Source organism: Danio rerio, chromosome 9, assembly GCF_052040795.2.
Source record: "Danio rerio strain M-AB ecotype USA chromosome 9, GRCz13ab, whole genome shotgun sequence".
Taxonomy (NCBI): Eukaryota; Metazoa; Chordata; class Actinopteri; order Cypriniformes; family Danionidae; genus Danio; species Danio rerio.
This window is the reverse complement of record NC_141029.1, coordinates 20,971,998-20,989,823: the sequence shown is the minus strand read 5'-3', so window position 1 is coordinate 20,989,823 and position 17,826 is coordinate 20,971,998. Positions and strand designations below refer to the sequence as shown.

The 17,826-nt window shown below is 36.2% G+C and overlaps 1 protein-coding gene across 1 annotated transcript in view; it reads left to right on the top strand.

The window, feature by feature from the left end:
• The window catches only part of pou1f1 (POU class 1 homeobox 1), a 32,425-nt gene extending 15,428 nt beyond the window's left edge, over nt 1-16,997 (top strand). The window contains 6 exon segments of the mRNA NM_212851.1: nt 5,593-5,742; nt 5,892-5,990; nt 11,099-11,344; nt 15,008-15,172; nt 16,551-16,611; nt 16,705-16,997. Of these exon segments, the coding sequence (NP_998016.1) occupies nt 5,593-5,742; nt 5,892-5,990; nt 11,099-11,344; nt 15,008-15,172; nt 16,551-16,611; nt 16,705-16,906 (923 nt within the window). The 3' untranslated portion in view covers nt 16,907-16,997.
• The last annotated feature ends 829 nt before the right edge of the window (nt 16,998-17,826 follow it).

The following is a 17,826-nucleotide window of genomic DNA, read 5'->3' as shown; positions in this document are numbered from 1 at the left end:
ACAACAAACTTTTTTATTGTTTTTAATATAAATTCATAGGTGGAAACACAGCTCTGAAAAATACTTAGCAACAAACTCACAACCTGGGACCGGACAGTGGAGCTTTTGTGTGTGGATGGCTATGTGTATCATGTTTTTGTGATTCCCTGTGATGATGTGCACATGTTACCTTACAGAGTTGATGGAATTTAATTTTGGCTTAGTTGCCAGAAAGATACAAACAACTGTTAGCATCTGTACATTATGGCAGTATGCAATATCCAATAAATACATATACTGTACTTAAACAAAAGTAATGTAAGAAGTTATATGAGGAGAGGCTAACTAGCTAACAATGTAGCTTTCAAGTACACAGTTCAAGATAAAAACAGTATAACTTAAAACACATCCTTATTTTAGAAACCCTCAAAAACATTTGAACACATTTTACTTACTCATTGTACAGTAGATTCTTATTTAAAGCCTAAAACATATCAGACTCTACATCTGAATTGATGGACATAGCATAGAGCACACTCAGCAGTAAACAAATCAAACACCTGGCTCCCTTAAAGGGCCGGCATTTTCTGAAAACTCTTTCTAACACCTTTGTGTTTAGAATTAGACGGACAGCCTGTGGGAGTGTGTGGTGATGCCAAAATAATTGTTTTTTTACAGTTATTTACTGCACAATCTACAGAGTAACAGTGCAGTTATACTAATTGAACACACCTGATCAAACTAAATCTAAAGGTAGTGTGCTGAAGCAGGGCTGGAACTAAATTCTGCTGGGCTGTGGCCCTTCAGGAGTTTGACATCCCTGGTACATAGCATATTTTTAAAGAAACTGCCTACATTTATCACAATCATGCACATATCATTGAATAAAAACAATAAAAATATAAAAACTTCATCCAAAGCAAAAAAAATAAAAAATAAAAAAAATAATAATAATAAATAATCTGATCCACATGTTGTTCCAAACCTGTAGTAATAAAAATAAATAAATAAAATAACCTGATTAATACATTTATTTAGGAAAGCCTTTATACTATACTGTTAATGCCACTTTTACCTACTTCATTTGAAGTTTTCCAGACAAATTAATTGAGTCTCTGCAAAAATGTATGTACGTGCTGTTTAAGATATTTTTATAAATAACACATTTTACTAGTTATTTAGCAAAATACTAATATTCAGCTTAAAGTGCAATTTAAAAGCTTAACTATAGGCTAAACTAAGTAAATTAGATTAATTATAGAAAAGTAAACAAAGTTATAAAAATGATTGTGATAATTTGGTTGCTCTGTGTGAATATTTTTGCCTTTAAATGCATCTCGTCGATATCTTTACCTTTTAATTAGCTCTGTGACATTGACATTGGTTGACTCCTGATACTCAATGTTAAAAACATAAAAGGAACCAAAGAAAACACAAAGATGGCTGCAGAGAAATTTAACTTATCATCAATGCATTGTCTCACATTCTCCTCAATACTGACCATACACATACCAAAACTGAACAGTATATATATATATATATATAGCAACATAAAGCATCAGAGTACATGGGGTAATAATGGTTGAGCAGTAATTTACTATTTATTATCACAGTAACTATCTGTAATGGGTACATAAAGTAAATTACTGTAATTTATTCTTTGCACTACACAATTTCATACAAATCCTGCTCCTTTTACAGTAAAATACTGTTTCCTTTTATTACAGCAAAACACTGGCTATTTTACAGTTATTTACTGCATAATCTACAGTAAGGGTTAACAGTTTAGGGTAATTGCACTCCACCAACACTATCAGCATGCTTAAATGGCACCTATGGTAAAAAATCTACTTGTAGGAATATTGTTTATACCGTCATATTGGGTGATATAAACAGACCCAGTTTTCTTTTTTTTTTAATTTAACAACGTAAAAACAGTGGACCAATTGGAACGGTTTTGAGACCGATCTTGATGTAGGAGTGCACTTTTCCTGCCCACCGAATTGATTGACATCTGCGTATTAATATACGTATAACTATTAGTATAAGTATAACTGCGTCTCTGTAGTAACGTGTATTATCATATCAACAAGACAGGATGTGCGCAAAGCAACCGGGAATAAAAGGTCTGTTCAGTTGGCTCAGTTTGCACTTTTAAAGACCAATCATCATTAAACGTGATCTAGAGTGAGTTTTACGAGTTTAAAGTGTTTTTAAAACCGTGCATGTTTGTATTAAATGGCAGCGATTTTACCATCTTTACTTTGTTAGCACAGCTTCAATTCTATTTTGTTGACGTTAAATCAGGTTTATTTTGTACATTAACAAAACGGATATCTGTACAGCAGTGGATATTAACATGTAAGTTTAACAGTGCAAAGCTAGTGCTCACACCATGTGTGTGTGTGTGTGTGTGTGTGTGTGAACTTTGTAACGACATTGTTTGTGACTCGTTGTTGCAACTCCACAACAAATGCATCAAATACTCATTGGTAAAGTTCTTACTATTTCTCACAAACGTTATGGGGTCTGCTTCCTTCATGTCTGTCTGTTGTCTGAGGCAGCCAAGGGCGGAGATTGAGCTTCAGTACAACACCTACACTACCAGATGATGAAGATAAAACCAGGGTGGACATTTCAGCAAGACGATGATCCCAAACACAGCCAAGGAACTCTCCATTGGTTTCAGAAAATAAAATAAAGCTGCCGGTATGGCCCAGCCAATCACCTGACCTGAATCCTGTAGAAAATAAGAACTAAAGATCAGAGTTTCTACACGAAACCCACTAAACCATCAAGATTTGAAGACTCTGTTGAAGTCTCAAAAAAGAGCTCACACCTGAGCAATTAATGCGACTCCATTATTTATACAGGAGACATCTTGAAGCAGACATTATTTTTAAAAAGAGCCTTTTATGCAAAGCATAAAATACATTTCAGTAGTTCAATATTCTCTCGTTGTTGTTCCCTTGTTACCCTTAACAAATTTTTCTTTTTTTTCTTTTTTTACTGTTTTTGTTTGTTTCAGTTTATTTGTTTGAGTTTTTACCAAAATGTGGGTCAGTTTCATTAACAGCATATTTTAAAAATATATTTACAAAAAAAAAATAATAATAATCATAATGTGTTTAATACTTTACTCACTCTATTTAAAAACAAAGTAAAACACTGATCAGATCCACACATTCATTTGCTGTTTCTCAGAAAGCATTTAATACTGCTGCGTTTTCTTCACCTAGCAGTGCCTGAAATTGTTTATGTAGAGGTCTGTTATTTTTAAGTCATTTTTAGTATTATTTAAGCTGAATAACCTCACCTGCTGTACAACAGTGAGCACACACTCTTTTTCACTCTGGGTAACCAACTTTCTGTATCTGCCAGTCTCGATGGCTAAGCTGTGCTCACTGAGTCAATATTTGGCCTGGATTTCTTTCTGCCAATCAAGAGATACTCTTCAAATTCACTCACTCACATTATTTCAGCTTGTTCCCTTTTTCATTAGCAGTCACCACAGTGGATAAAATCGACAACAACTTTGGCATGTTTTACCAGTAGATACCCATGAAATAGCCAGAGAAATAATGTACAGTATAAAATATAAAGTTATGGTGCAGTGAAAAAAAGAATTAATATTGTGCATGACTCCCATGAGCTTGGAGGACTGCATCAATGCATCTCTGCAATGACTCAAATAACGTAATAATAAAGTCATCTGGAGTAGCAAAGAAAGCATTCTTGTGAGACTCCCAGAGTTCATAAAGATTATTTGGATTCATCTTCAATGCCTCCTCCTTTATCTTACCCCAGACATATTTAATAATGTTCATCTCTGGTGACTGGGCTGGCCAATCCTAGAGCACCTTGACTCTTTGCTCTCAGAAACTGATGTGGAGGCTGACGTATGAGAATGAGCGCTTTCCTGGTGAAGAATTTCCCCTTTCCTGTGGTTTGTAATGTAATGTGAAGCACTCTGCAAATCTCCTGCATGCCCCCATACTAAATGTAACCCCAAACCATGATATTTTCTTCACCAAATTGTCTGAATTCTACACCAAACTACACCAAACTAACTGATTTCTGTAAGAATCTTGGGTCTATGTGCTGTCAGTCTAGCGATAGAGTAAAGCAAAAGCCCAAACTAGTCATTACTACTCACAGATTACAGACTTCACATGTGTAGTCATTTATTTCTGTATCTTTGGTGACTATTCTAGTTTTGGGTTATTCTTTTTGTCTGTTTATCTCTTAAGACTTCTTTTAAACAGGCGCAAAACAAAATGTTTGCTTGATTTATTGATGCATTTAGACTTCTAGCTGTGAAGCAGAATGGAAATTGTTAGTGATGTTGATTGTAGTGATTGTTGATATGTAGGTCTTCAGTTGGACATCTGTACCATTAAGTAGCTTCCATGCAGCACAATGGGCAAAATTACCAAAGTTGCTAAAGATTTTAGGCCAGGTTGGAATTGCCAATTTTGAATCCTGATGTAATCATAAACAATAATGATCAACAGATAACATCTGTCTGTCTGTCTGTCCGTCCATCTGTCCGACCGTCCATCCATCCATCCGTCTTAGAGACCTGGATATTGACATGCCTCTCTGCACTCTGCACTCTGAACTCAGAATGTTAGATCAGGCCACATCTGCTCCACCACTGTTACAATCAACACTGGTGTACTACAAGGCTGTGTGCTGAGCCCCTTCCTCTACTCCCTTTTTACCATCGACTGTAGGCCTGTGAATAGATCCAACACCATCATCAAATTTGCAAATGACACCACAGTGATTGGTCTAATCAGCAACAATGATGAGACGGCCTATAGGGAGGAGATACAGCATCTGGCCACTTGGTACACCGAGAATAATTTGCTCCTTAACACCGTAAAGACCAAGGAGCTCATTGTAGACTTCAGGAAAGAATGAACAGGCTCACATGATCCCATCCACATCAATGGGATGGCCATTGAGCCGGTCTCGTCCTTCAAGTTCCTGGGGACCCACATCTCAAAGGATTTATCCTGGACCACCAACACCTCCAGCCTGGTCAAGAAGGCTTATCAGAGCCTATTTTTCTTAAGACAACTTAACAAGAACCAGCTTTCATCAGCTGTATTGGTGAACTTCTACCACTGCAAAATAGGAAGCACCTTGACCAACTGCATCACAGTCTGTTATGGAAGCTGCTCTGTTGCTGAGCATAAGGCACTGCAGCTGGTGGTGAAAACCTGTCCAACGCATCACAAGCAAGCACTCCGTTAACATTCGCTCATGCTCACCTGTAAACTAATACTGCTCAGATCCCATGCTGACATAAAATTTCTTTAGTAGACTAACTCAAAAAAAATTTGTTACTAAAAAATCTTAAATAACTGTTTAAAATTAAAGAACGTGGATAAAAAAGCTTCTGTTTCAAAGTGATATTCTTTCTTGTGCTTTTTTCTTTTCTTTTTTTCATTTAGATGTATCTATCTATCTATCTATCTATCTATCTATCTATCTATCTATCTATCTATCTATCTATCTATCTATCTATCTATCTATCTATCTATCTATCTATCTATCTATCTATCTATCTATCTCAAGTATAACTTATATTAGTGTCTTCTTTAGTCCCCTCAGGACTCCCATTGGTCCAGTCGTCCAAGCGCTCTCATATGCACCTGTCCACTTCTGCTTTGGGCAATGCGTCAGCCAGCCTCCACTACCCGATGCCCCCATGTCACTATAGCAACCAGCAGACCACCTACGGCATGATGGCAGGTACGTCAAGTTGCAACTGCGTCAACCATTGCTCTTTTATGCATAAACATAATAAACACACACAAGCATGCAGGCTTAATGTTGTGTGTGTGTGAGTGAAATGACAGTGTGGTGTATGTGTGTGTGCGTGTGTTTGTGTGCATCTCCAGCACAGGAAATGCTCTCTGCCAGCATCTCCCAGACCCGCATCCTGCAGACCTGCAGTGTACCTCATGCAAACATGGTTAACGGCGCCAACTCACTGCAAGGTACAGCCTGTGCTTAAATCTAGACTTTGAACCCCATGGCACCACCATTAAAGCGGACAGTTCACCCAAATATTTTAAATTTACTCATTATTTACTTCCCCTGAAGTGGTTGCAAACCATGAGTATCTTTTTTTTTTCTTTTCTTTTGAAAACAAAATAAGGTATTTTGAAAAAAGCTGGAAATCTGTAACCATTTACTTCCATATTAGGAAAAACTAATTCTATAGAAGTCAATGGTTACAGGTTTTCAACATTTTTAAAATGTCTTCTCTTGTGTTTGACAGAAGAAAGTCATAAATGTTTAAAACAATGAAGGGTGAGTAAAATATGACAGAATTGTAATTTTTGGGAGAACTATCTGTTTAAGTAGTTAAAAATCTATTAAAAAAATCTTTTTTTCTCCAGAATATTAAAAGTTATATGTGAAAACCAGTGAAGAGAAGTTGACTTGCACTTATTGGAACTCTTGCATATTATTTTCCCCATATGTTTTTGCTTCCATCTAGTGTCTGTAGTAGGAAATAACAAGAGTGTGAAACTTCATTCACTCAACGGCCACTTTATTCTTCCTTTTGCAGACCTTGGTTTTATTGAATGGTTGTTTTTCGAGTTATTGTTGCCTTTCTATTAAATTGAATGAGTCTAGGCATTGTCCTCTGACCTTTGGCATCAACAAGACATTTTTTTTAACACTGAACATTGGTTTATTGTATTTGTATTGATTTGTTTTCCTCTGTAAACCCTTGAAATGGTTTGATACAAAAATCATAGCAGTTTCTGAAATACTTTACAATCTAAGTTACTTAAAGGGACCCAGTTTAATTCACTCAAAACTGTAAATTCGGACATCATTTACACACTGTCACAAAATTGTTTGATTTACTTTCTTTAAAATATTTTGAAGGAAGCTGGAAACTGGTAAGCATTGATTTAGAATTTTCTACTGTGGAAGTCAATGGTTAACGATTTTCAGTTTTCTTCAAAAATCAATTTGTGTTCAACAGAAGAAATTCATTTATTTATTCATTCATTCATTCATTTTCTTTTCGGCTTAGACCCTTTATTAATCTGGGTTTGCCACAGCGGAATGAACCAACAACTTATCCAGCATGTTTTACGCAGCGGATGCCCATTCAGCTGCAACCCATCTCTGTGAAACATCCATAAACACTCATTCACACTCATACACTAGGGATAATTTAGCCTACCCAATTCACCTGTACCGCAGGTCTTTGGACTGTGGGGGAAACCGGAGCACCCGGGGAAAAAAAATCATGCACGCAAACACGGGAAAAACATGCAAACTCCACACAGAAACAGCAACTGACCCAGCCGAGGCTCCAGCGACCTTCTTACTATGAGGCAACAGCAATACCCACTGCGTCGCCAAGAAAGAAATTCATGAATACTTTCATGTGAATATATTTAAATATATTTTCATTTTGGGGTGAACTATACCTTCAAATAGTCGCTCTTTTTCGTTCAGATGCTCGATTTGAATTACTGTATACAGTACAGCAGATCTTCTTGACCAGTTCTAGTTGTTTCCATGTGACCAGTTGGTTAGATATTCACATTAAAAAGATGAGTTATATCCCAAAAAAGTGGCCTATGAATGTATTCATTTAGTTTTGTGCTATGTATTCCTATCTAGTTAGGTTAATTTATTAAATTTACCTCTTAAAATTCACATTTTATCCTTTATCTTTGCTTTTACTTGCTTATATCTAGTGTAAACATGAAGAAAGAACATGAAGATTCTACATGCAAAACTATAAATATGTGGAATTTTAATGTAACTGAAGGATTCCAGAATTATAGTCACAAAATTCAACTACCTTAAACATAATTGGTGCTAAAGCGAGTACCATGACAGGAGTACAGTACTATTTTGCACTAAAAATATCCAGCCACAAGAGGGAGATGGAGACCAATTCACTTTTACTGTCAAACCCCAAATCAAGTCCCTGACCCATTCAGAATCCGACACATTTAAAATACCATTTATACGCTTGTATAATGTTTTGAAAATCATTGTAAAATACATATTGTTTAAAAATATATAAAATATATTCTTTAATTTATATATTTTATTAAATTAATCCAAAAAGGACATTCCATCATCTGACTTTTTCCAAACAAATCTTGTTCTGTTGAACACAATAGAACATATTTTAAAGAATGTTGAAAACCATTGAGTTCTATAGTATCCCCCACTAATATGGAAGTCAGTGGTTACAGGTTTTCAACAGTCTTCCTACATGGCTAAATTTCTAATATTCTACAAAATATCTGAATAAACGATGGAAAAAATCATATATTTGTGTTAACTGTTAATTTAAATAAAAGCATGTTATACTTATATATTATATATATGTTATATATTTAAGTGTAAATAGGGTTACCACTTTTAATACAAAAAAGTAAATGATGCATACTGCAGCTGGGGCCACATCCCTAATCACAGGCCCAATGTCAGTGGTCAGGACCGGATTAACCAGTTAAGCAATTCACACCCCTCAACGTTTGATTGACAGAGACAACATAACTAAAGAGCTCAGCAGACAGCAGCATGAGTGGTGTATCTCGTAAGGTGCATGGCAACATCCATTGACCCAATCAATCGTAAACCCAGTTCAATTCCATCATCTGATGAACACATTCTTTTTTTTTCTCCCACTACACATCAGATTTTCCCTATTCATCACGAAGAAGACAAGTAGGAATCAATAATAAGTGTGTGTAATATGGAAGACTCAGATTCATAGAACTGGATTGGAGAGGTGTTATATCCAAATCATATGCATTATAAGTGTGTAGAAGTTATACATTTAAAATACCCTTAAATTTAAATTTTAGTACTGCTTCAGTGAACTTGAACAAGTATATTAAAATCCATTCATTTTCACTAGTTGTATTAGTATTTTTTTTCAAAGTATGCTTTGAATACTTTAAAAATAAGTTAAATCTTTATAGACTGCAAATATATGTACTGTATATCATTTACATAAAAATGAAGGCAATACATTACAGATTCATTTGATTTAACAAGTATTATATTAATCTTATTTTTTTAATTCAACTACAGGGGTGCACACCTTAAAATATGTTGTCAGGAAAGTATGTCTTTCATTGAAATCTGTGTAAACAGATGCAGTCAGTCTTTCTCTTTTACAACTCTGCAGCAATGATATAGCTGATATTATGTTTAATAGTGTGGTACACCTGCGTTAACTCAGCTGCTTTAACCTAGAGGAGAGGAGAAAATACTAATTAACCTAATTTTAAAGTGTGAAATTGATAACAGATTTTGGCTAAAATATTTGTCATTATTTGCAGTAACACCTATCCAAACATGGAAACAGCACAAACGCCTACATAAACTAGCCACAAACATTAGCTAGTAAAGTTTTCAAATAGCATATTTCTAATTTAAAAATATGGAAAGTTGCAATTTACTAGTTTATTTTCTTTACATTGGCATTATGTTGTTTAGTACTGTATTAAATGTAATGTTTCATGTAATAAATTGATGCTTATGTTCCTTAACCTCAACAAACAAAGCATAATATTGCATTGGAATTTGATCCGCTTACATTGTATTTATAGAATTTTTACAAATTTCAATTTGTGACCTCGTGTGTAAAAACCAGGCCAAATCTAATTTTAAAATAAAGAAAATAATTTCACTGTGATTTCAGTTGACATGGTTTTACTCAGTTAATATTAAATACATTTATTTTAATAATTTCACAGACTGTTCTTTATTTCATGTAGAAAACAGTAAAAATAAATAAATAAATAAATAAATAAGTAAATAAATAAATAAATAAATAAATAAATTACTCTAGCAAGATATTCACAGACTGGGCCACTGTCATTACCATGTCTGCATCGGGACAGACTTGGGGTAAGAAGAACTGTCTGACTGTGCTTTGATTTTTGTGAGCTCTGTCATTGCGTTAATGCTGCTCTCCAGTGGCATGTTGTGGCAGGGCAGACCCGCATGAGTCATGGCGTACTCACACTATGTACAGTTGCCTTAAACCGGGCCAAAGCATGCTTGTCCCCACTCCTGTCTCATTATGTTGTTTAAGTAGTTTGATATGTCAAATATTTCGCCGAACAGATCAGTCACTGTTGACGCTCATAAATTTTTTTCCGGCTGCAGGAATTAGGAGGTTTGCTGAAGGTGCGCAGCTGTCATGCAGTGAGGGGTTTGAGTCTTTAATAATCTGCGACAGTTGGGGTTCACTGAACAATAAGAATGATTAATTAATCCATATGAAACAGTCCCATAAAAGTCAAGTCTCGCTTTCACTTTCGGGCTTAGGTGCATTTTGCACTCACACACAAGCGTACTGCGACAAAGCCCAAGTGAACCGCCCTCAGGCACACCTCTTCTAACCAGGCCTGGGCCGGCTAAGTAAACCACTCCTGAGCCCGATTCAGAGCACTCTCACTTCTCAAACGATCCGGGAAACAGGCCTAGGCCTAGGTTCAGATGGCATAGTGTGAGTAGGCATACAGAATGCTCTCCGACAAATCGTGCAGTTGATAACAATTTCTAACACTCTGCAGCCAGGCATCTGTTTCCTCCCGCTCTCTGCGGTACTTTTGCAGTCACTTGCTTTGCCTTTTACAAAATTCAGTTTAATATAGTGCTAGTAGGAATGCTTTTTTTTTTTTTAGAGAGAGAGAGAGAGAGAGAGAGAGAGAGAGAGAGAGAGAGAGAGAGAGAGAGAAAGTGCTTCAACAGGTGCTTTTGGTATCATTTACCAGGGCTCAGGTGCTCTCTAAATAGATAGGTTTTTAGTAGTCGTTTGAAGGATACCAGTGAATCCGCAGTCCAAGTGGAAATGGGAATGAGATCATTCCTACACAGCATGGGACATTGAATTAAATATCTGATTGAATATTATATACTGCCCATCATCTTCAAAACATCAATCTGGCTTGTTTGATTCTGTTGAAGTTTACACAATGCAAATGTTGGTGCATTCAATAGTATTACAATCTCTTTTATTTTTAAAAAATAAATGATGGTTTGCTTTCGTGTCTCTGAGATGGGATTATTAGGTATTATTCTCTTGATTTGTGTCCCGCAGGAGCTCTGGCTCCACGTCTCTACAAGTTCCCTGAGCACAGTTTGGCTGGAGGATCCTGTGCTTTGAGCCACGGCTTCGCTCCTCTTCCCCAGACCCTGCTAACAGATGAGCCCATTCTAGGAGACATCAAGCAGGAGCTGCGCAGGAAGAGCCGGACCCTCGACGAGACCCCCGACATGGACTCGCCTCAGATCCGAGAGCTGGAGAAGTTCGCTAATGACTTCAAATTAAGGAGGATCAAACTTGGTTTGTCTTTTGATTTCAGTTGCCCATTTTAAAAGTGTAGTTCACCAAATGTATATTTACTCCCCATTGACTCATCTTGTGTTTCGAAAAGTGTGGTTCTTTCATCGTTTGAACACAAAAGCAGATATTTCGAAGAATGTAAATCAGTAGCCATTGAGTTTTATTTATATAATTATTATTATTGAAATCAATGACTACTGGTTTCCGAACTTTCTCAAAATAAGAAAGAATAGTGGCGGCGCAGTGGCTAGCACGTTCGCCTCACAGCAAGAAGGTCGCTGGGTTGCTGGTTCGATCCTCAGCTCAGTTGGCGTTTCTGTGTGGAGTTTGCATGTTCTCTCTGTGTTCGCATGGGTTTCCTCTGGGTACTCCGGTTCCCCCCACAGTCCAAAGACATCTCTTGGTGTCTTCAGACAAAATTTAATGTCCAAATACATGTGGTACAGGTGAATTGGGTAGGCTAAATTGTCCGTACTGTATGAGTGTGTTCATGTATGTGTGAATGTTTCCCAGAGATGGGTTGTGGCTGGAAGGGCATCCGCTGCGTAAACACTTGCTGGATAAGTTGGCGGTTCATTCCGCTGTGGCGACCCCAGATTAATAAAGGGACTAAGCCGACAAGAAAATGAATGAAGAAAGAATAGTAGAGCGAGTGGAGCATGAGTAAATAATTTTACAACCACAAATCTGAAAAAGTTGGAAATGTATGGAAAACGCAAATAAAAAAAGAAAGAGGTGATTTCTAAATTGACCTTGACTTGTATTTCATTGCAGGCAATACAACAAACATTATTTTAAGTATTCCTCGTGATTTATTTATTTTTTAATAAACATGTTTTCCAATTTTAGTTCTTGCAACAATTTTTTTTAAAAGTTGAAACAGTAAAGCCTTTACCACTTTTTAATGTTGCCAAGTGTTTCAGGTGTAATTTTGTCTCATTCTTCCTGCAAACAAGTCTTAAGGTGAGCAACAGTATAGGGTCTTAGTTGTCACATTTTGCAATTCAAAATGCACCACACATTCTCTATTGAAGACTGCAGGCCATCCAGTCAAGTACCTGTATCACCTCCCTTCACAGCCAGGACTGTGTAATGTGTGCAGAATATGGATTTGCATTTACTTGTTGAAAGCATATTTGGAAATCACTATGTTTTTATTTGTGTTTTCCATACCGTCCCAACTTTTTTTCTTATTTGGGGCTGTAATTTTCTTGTAAACTATTAGTTTTGTTTATATTGTTAGCAGCAGTTTAATTTAGATTAATTGATTAGTTAGCGTCATGGTGGTACAGTAGGTAGCACGACCGCCTCACAGTAAGAAGGTCACTGATTCGAGCATTGGCTGAGTCAGTTGGCATTTCTGTGTGGGGTTTGCATGTTCTCCCAATGTTTGTGTGGATTTCCTCCGGTTTCCCCCACAAGTCCAAAAACATGTGGTACAGGTGAATTGGGAAAGCTAAATTTTCTGTAGTGTATGTATGTGAATGAGTGTGTATGGGTGTTTCCCTGTGAAGGGTTGCAGCTGGAAGAGCATGCGTTGCGTAAACATATGCTGGATAAGCTGGCTGTTCATTCTACTGTGATGACCCCAGATTATAAAGGGACTAAGCAGAAAAGAAATTGAATGAATGAATGATTAGTCATCCAACCTTTACCACACTGCTTTGTTTGTTCATTTACACAACATTATTTTTTTTTTTAAACCTTAAGGCCTATATAACTTTCAAAAGCAACCATAAAGTTAAATGAAATTTACCACACTAGACAAAGATAAAATTTAACACACATTAAAAACATTTATTATGGAAAAATAGGTGTATATTCTTAAATGCAGACTTAAAGATGCTGTATGTAAGTTTTTGACTATTCTAAAGCATAAAAATACAGTAAATATGTTTGCTGATATTTAAGAAACATGCCAAGAGAACATTCTTGTTTATCTGTAAAACAATGAGTCAGATATTCTGCTTTGAAAATGTGTTTTCCGTGCCGGAACACTCGCTTTGTTGTTCTTTTAACCTGTCTAATGCCAGTTAAACCAATTATATTTCAGCACTCCGAGTTGCCTTGGTGGAAAACCACGCATTTCATTTATTCATTTAGAAAGGCTCTGAAAGCCTTATTGCTTATTATTAATATTGCAAACGTAAACATTAGGTGAGCAGGTTACACTGTAACTGCATGTCCTAACACCATGCTTCACAACAAGATACGCATGAAGTGATAAGTAATCTGGCTGTTTGCACCAGACGAAATTTAAATACAGCCATTCAGAAGCACAGAATATGCACTCACTCACAAAATGGTAAGGTTTATAATCTATTTAATACATATTAACCCTATTTAACATTATTAAATGTAGTTGCTGAACCACCTGTTTAGTTCTAAAGTTTAATTTCAAGATGAGGTGAACTATCTGCTGCTGCTTTCAGTATATGGCAATATGTAAAATGGCATTCATACTCAGCTTGTTGGCATTTAACACTGAATAAAGCACATGAGGTTTACCTGAGGTGATCATTGTCATAGTTTTCTGTTGGTCACATATGCGAATCAGAAGCCATTTATTTTATATCAATTTAAGGTGTTGGTTAGAACAAAAACTTCCTTTAATATGGAAATAATTCCATCTATTGCGTGCCGTTGCTGTTATGTAGAATATGGTTTAAATCCCTCGCTCCTGTTCTCAATCTGACAACCTGCGCTTCCATTTGTTTTGATCCAGGAGTGCAATACCTAGTTCAACCACTGGGTGTCAAACTTACATACTGCATCTTTGATGTACACTATATTAGCAAACGTTTTTGGACACCCTTTCTTAATCACTGAAATCTGGTCTTCCAGTCATTTTCCTGCCACAGGTGAATGAAACCTAGGCATGAAGATCCTAGGGATAAAGACAGTTTCGTCAAACATTTGTAAGTTTCAACTTTCAGCAGAGTCAACTTTATTTGGTTTTAGATTAGCTAGAGAACAGTTTATAGAGAGCCTCATAGAGTGGGTCTCCATGCCTGAGCAGTTATAACCAAGCCTTACCTCATTAAGTGTAGGATGCAGTGGTATAAAGTCCCTAGTACACTTCTAAAGAAATCCAAGAACTGAAATTACTTCATTTAATACTAATCTGGCCATGAATAAAGTTTGTTGTCTGCTCACCAGAACAAACTCCTTGGGGAAGCTTGTTTGACTCCTAAACAACTCTGAGCTACCATTGGTCCCTAACGATTATGCAATTAGATGGCATGTCCTGGAACTCTGCCTTCTTTGACCTGTGATTAAATCATATCACATATCCATGACGTTCAGGCAGGAGAGAAACATCTAACATAACAACAACAAGTTAGCAGCATGAATACACTGGAGAGTAAAACAGAACGTCATCAGAGGGTAAATTTGGTTGCAACCATTATTCACCTGCCAAACCAATGATTAAAGACCACAGATTATAGTTTACTAGATTATAGGAATCTTTTAGGACTTCCTAAATATGTCTCAGATGACCAAATTGTGGCCAATATGAGCTAAGCTTTAGAGAATTAAAATTATAATAATCATTTAGCAAAACATTCGGCTTGTGCAAGAAAATGAATATTATTCCTATTAATCCACATTCTTCTTTCTCTGCTAGTAAAACGTCACCTAACTTTAATCTTTGACTGTCAGGTTACACACAAACCAATGTGGGTGAAGCTCTGGCTGCAGTGCACGGCTCCGAATTCAGCCAAACCACAATCTGCCGCTTTGAGAACCTGCAGCTCAGCTTTAAAAACGCTTGCAAACTCAAATCCATCCTGGCGAAATGGCTGGAGGAGGCAGAGCAGGCCGGCGGTGAGTCAGACTGCAGGAACAAAGTTATTATATGAGCTTTTGTGGTTCCATGAAGAAACAATGATATTTTCATTCAACAAATGCATTGTTTTAGAGTAAAACACTTCTTTAGAGTATCAAGGATTATTAATTATAAATATCATTAACATTAATAGGGTCAATGGCTGCAAAAGACTTGATTTTGATGAAAACCATATATATATATATATATATATATATATATATATATATATATATATATATATATATATATATATATATATATATATATATATTCAAAATTATTATATATAAAATTATTTATATATAACAATAAAATTATTATATATAAATTACCACCATTATACCATTACCTCTGAATTTTTCAATTGAAACATCACATATTGTATGATATGAATAATTATGTATCAAATAATTATTAATAATTCATATTATTCTTTTTACATTTTGTAATGCACTTGTCTTTTATTTTTTGTAGTTTATTGTTTTATTTACTTTTTCTTCATTTTATTATGATTATCAATGATTATTATTATTATTATTGTTATTTTTGTTATCTTTTAATATTTTTTTCTGACTTGTTTAAATTCTTTTCATGAAAACATATGGCTGAATTCAATATTTTACCTTAATGATTTTCTTTTTATTGTTAATTGATTTTTTGTTTACATTTTGTTATAAAACAATATATTTTTTATTTTTTATATCTTCTACTGCATTTCTATTTATTAACAAAATTGTGTTTTTGTTGTTGTCATTATTTTATCCTTTTTTTAATTTTCTTTTTTTTTTTTGCAGTTTTCATTTATTTGTTTTTATTACGTATAGGAAAGAATTATTCCATTTTTCATGAAAAAATAAAAAGGCAAATGTTGTTATTTTCTTTAAATAATGTTTGAATTTTTAATGTTATATCACACAATTTATATTTACATTTTTATTATTTTATTTTAAGCATTTTGCTTTTTTTTTTTTTGTCATTTAATATTTGTCTTTTTTTTTTTTGTATGTTGCCTTATCTTTTTCCTCTTAACTGTGTAAGCATAAAAAGGGAATCCACAAGAAGTTCTTTATAGTGTATGGTGATTCTTTAGCTTATTGAAAGTCTTCAAATGTTCTTCACACTAAGAAAAAAAAATGACAGAAATGTTCTTTGTAGTGGGACTAAGCTGAAAAGAAAATGAATGAATGAATGTTTTTTGTGAAAATTGTCATTTCATGTTGTCACTGCAAAATCTCTATTTTAATTTAAACCCCTTTTTTGTCATCAAGCGTGTATTAATTTATTCATTTCCCACCACCAAACCATCATCCCAGAGCAGTCGATGCTAAACTAAAAGAGAACACTCAGCTAACAGCAATCTGTGCTTCTCATCAGCTCTTTTTAATGAGAAGATGGGTCTGCACGAGCGCAAGCGGAAGCGCAGAACCACCATCAGGTAAACGGATGGGGGATTAGAAAACAAAAGCCATTAAATCAGCAGCTCAAGCGCTAATGATTCGCTAATGAATTCCTCATTTTCCCGGCTCAGTCTGGGGGCGAAGGAAGCGCTGGAGCGGAGCTTTGTGGAGAAGAGCAAGCCGTCGTCTCAAGAGATCGTGCGAATGGCCGAGGGTCTGCATCTGGAGAAGGAGGTAGTCCGAGTCTGGTTCTGCAACCGCCGGCAGAGGGAGAAGAGGGTCAAAACCAGCCTTCATCACAGCTCCTTCATGACCAAAGACTGCAGAGCCTAAGAGGGAAAGAGACAGGATTTATTACACAGACACACCAAAGAGCACATGCACTGTACAAATTGCAGAATTCCACACATTCATTCATGTTGTCCCAACTCAAATCTATTACGTTAATGTAACACATTTAAGTGGATTGAACATAAAACAATTACGCTTCCCAAACAAATCTCCAGAATTGTGTTGTTTTAGCTTATTTTACGAGCAGCAAAAAATCTTTGTGTGTGTGCGTGTGTGTGTGGACATCTTTGTATTTATGGGCGTACTCACACTATGCTATCCGAATCGCACCCATGCCTGTTTCCCGGATCGTTTGAGAAGTGTGAGAGCGCTGAATCGGGCTCAGGCACGGTTCACTTGGCCGCCTCTGGCCTGGTTGCAAGAGGTGTGCCTTAGCATGGTTCACTTGGGCTTTGGTGCGGTACGCTTGTGTGTGAGTGCAAACGCGCCTAAGCCCGAAACTGAAAGCTAGACGTGACTTTTAAGGGACCGCTTAATATGGATTCTTTAATCATTCTTACTGTTCAGTAAACGCATACTGTCGTCGTTTATTAAAGACACAAACCCCTCACTGCACGGCAGCTGCGCACCTTCAGCAAACCTCCTAATTCCTGCATCACAAAGACTTTATGATTGTTTAGGATCATCAAAAGTGGCTGATCTGTTCGGCTAAACATTTGACTGCGTGTCATTGCATATCAAACGACTTAAACGATAGAACTAAAGAAATCTCCACTGTGCTGAGCGAGAGCGCTTACTGAAGCGTCGATGACGTAAGCGTGCCCAGACCTGAATGTAATGGAGTGCGGGCCATCAGGGAAGATGAGAGGGGGGACAAGCGTGCTTTGGCCTGGTTTAAGGCCACTGTACATAGTGTGAGTACGGCCTATGTCACCCTTTACGATATCTGAATGTTGTCTGTA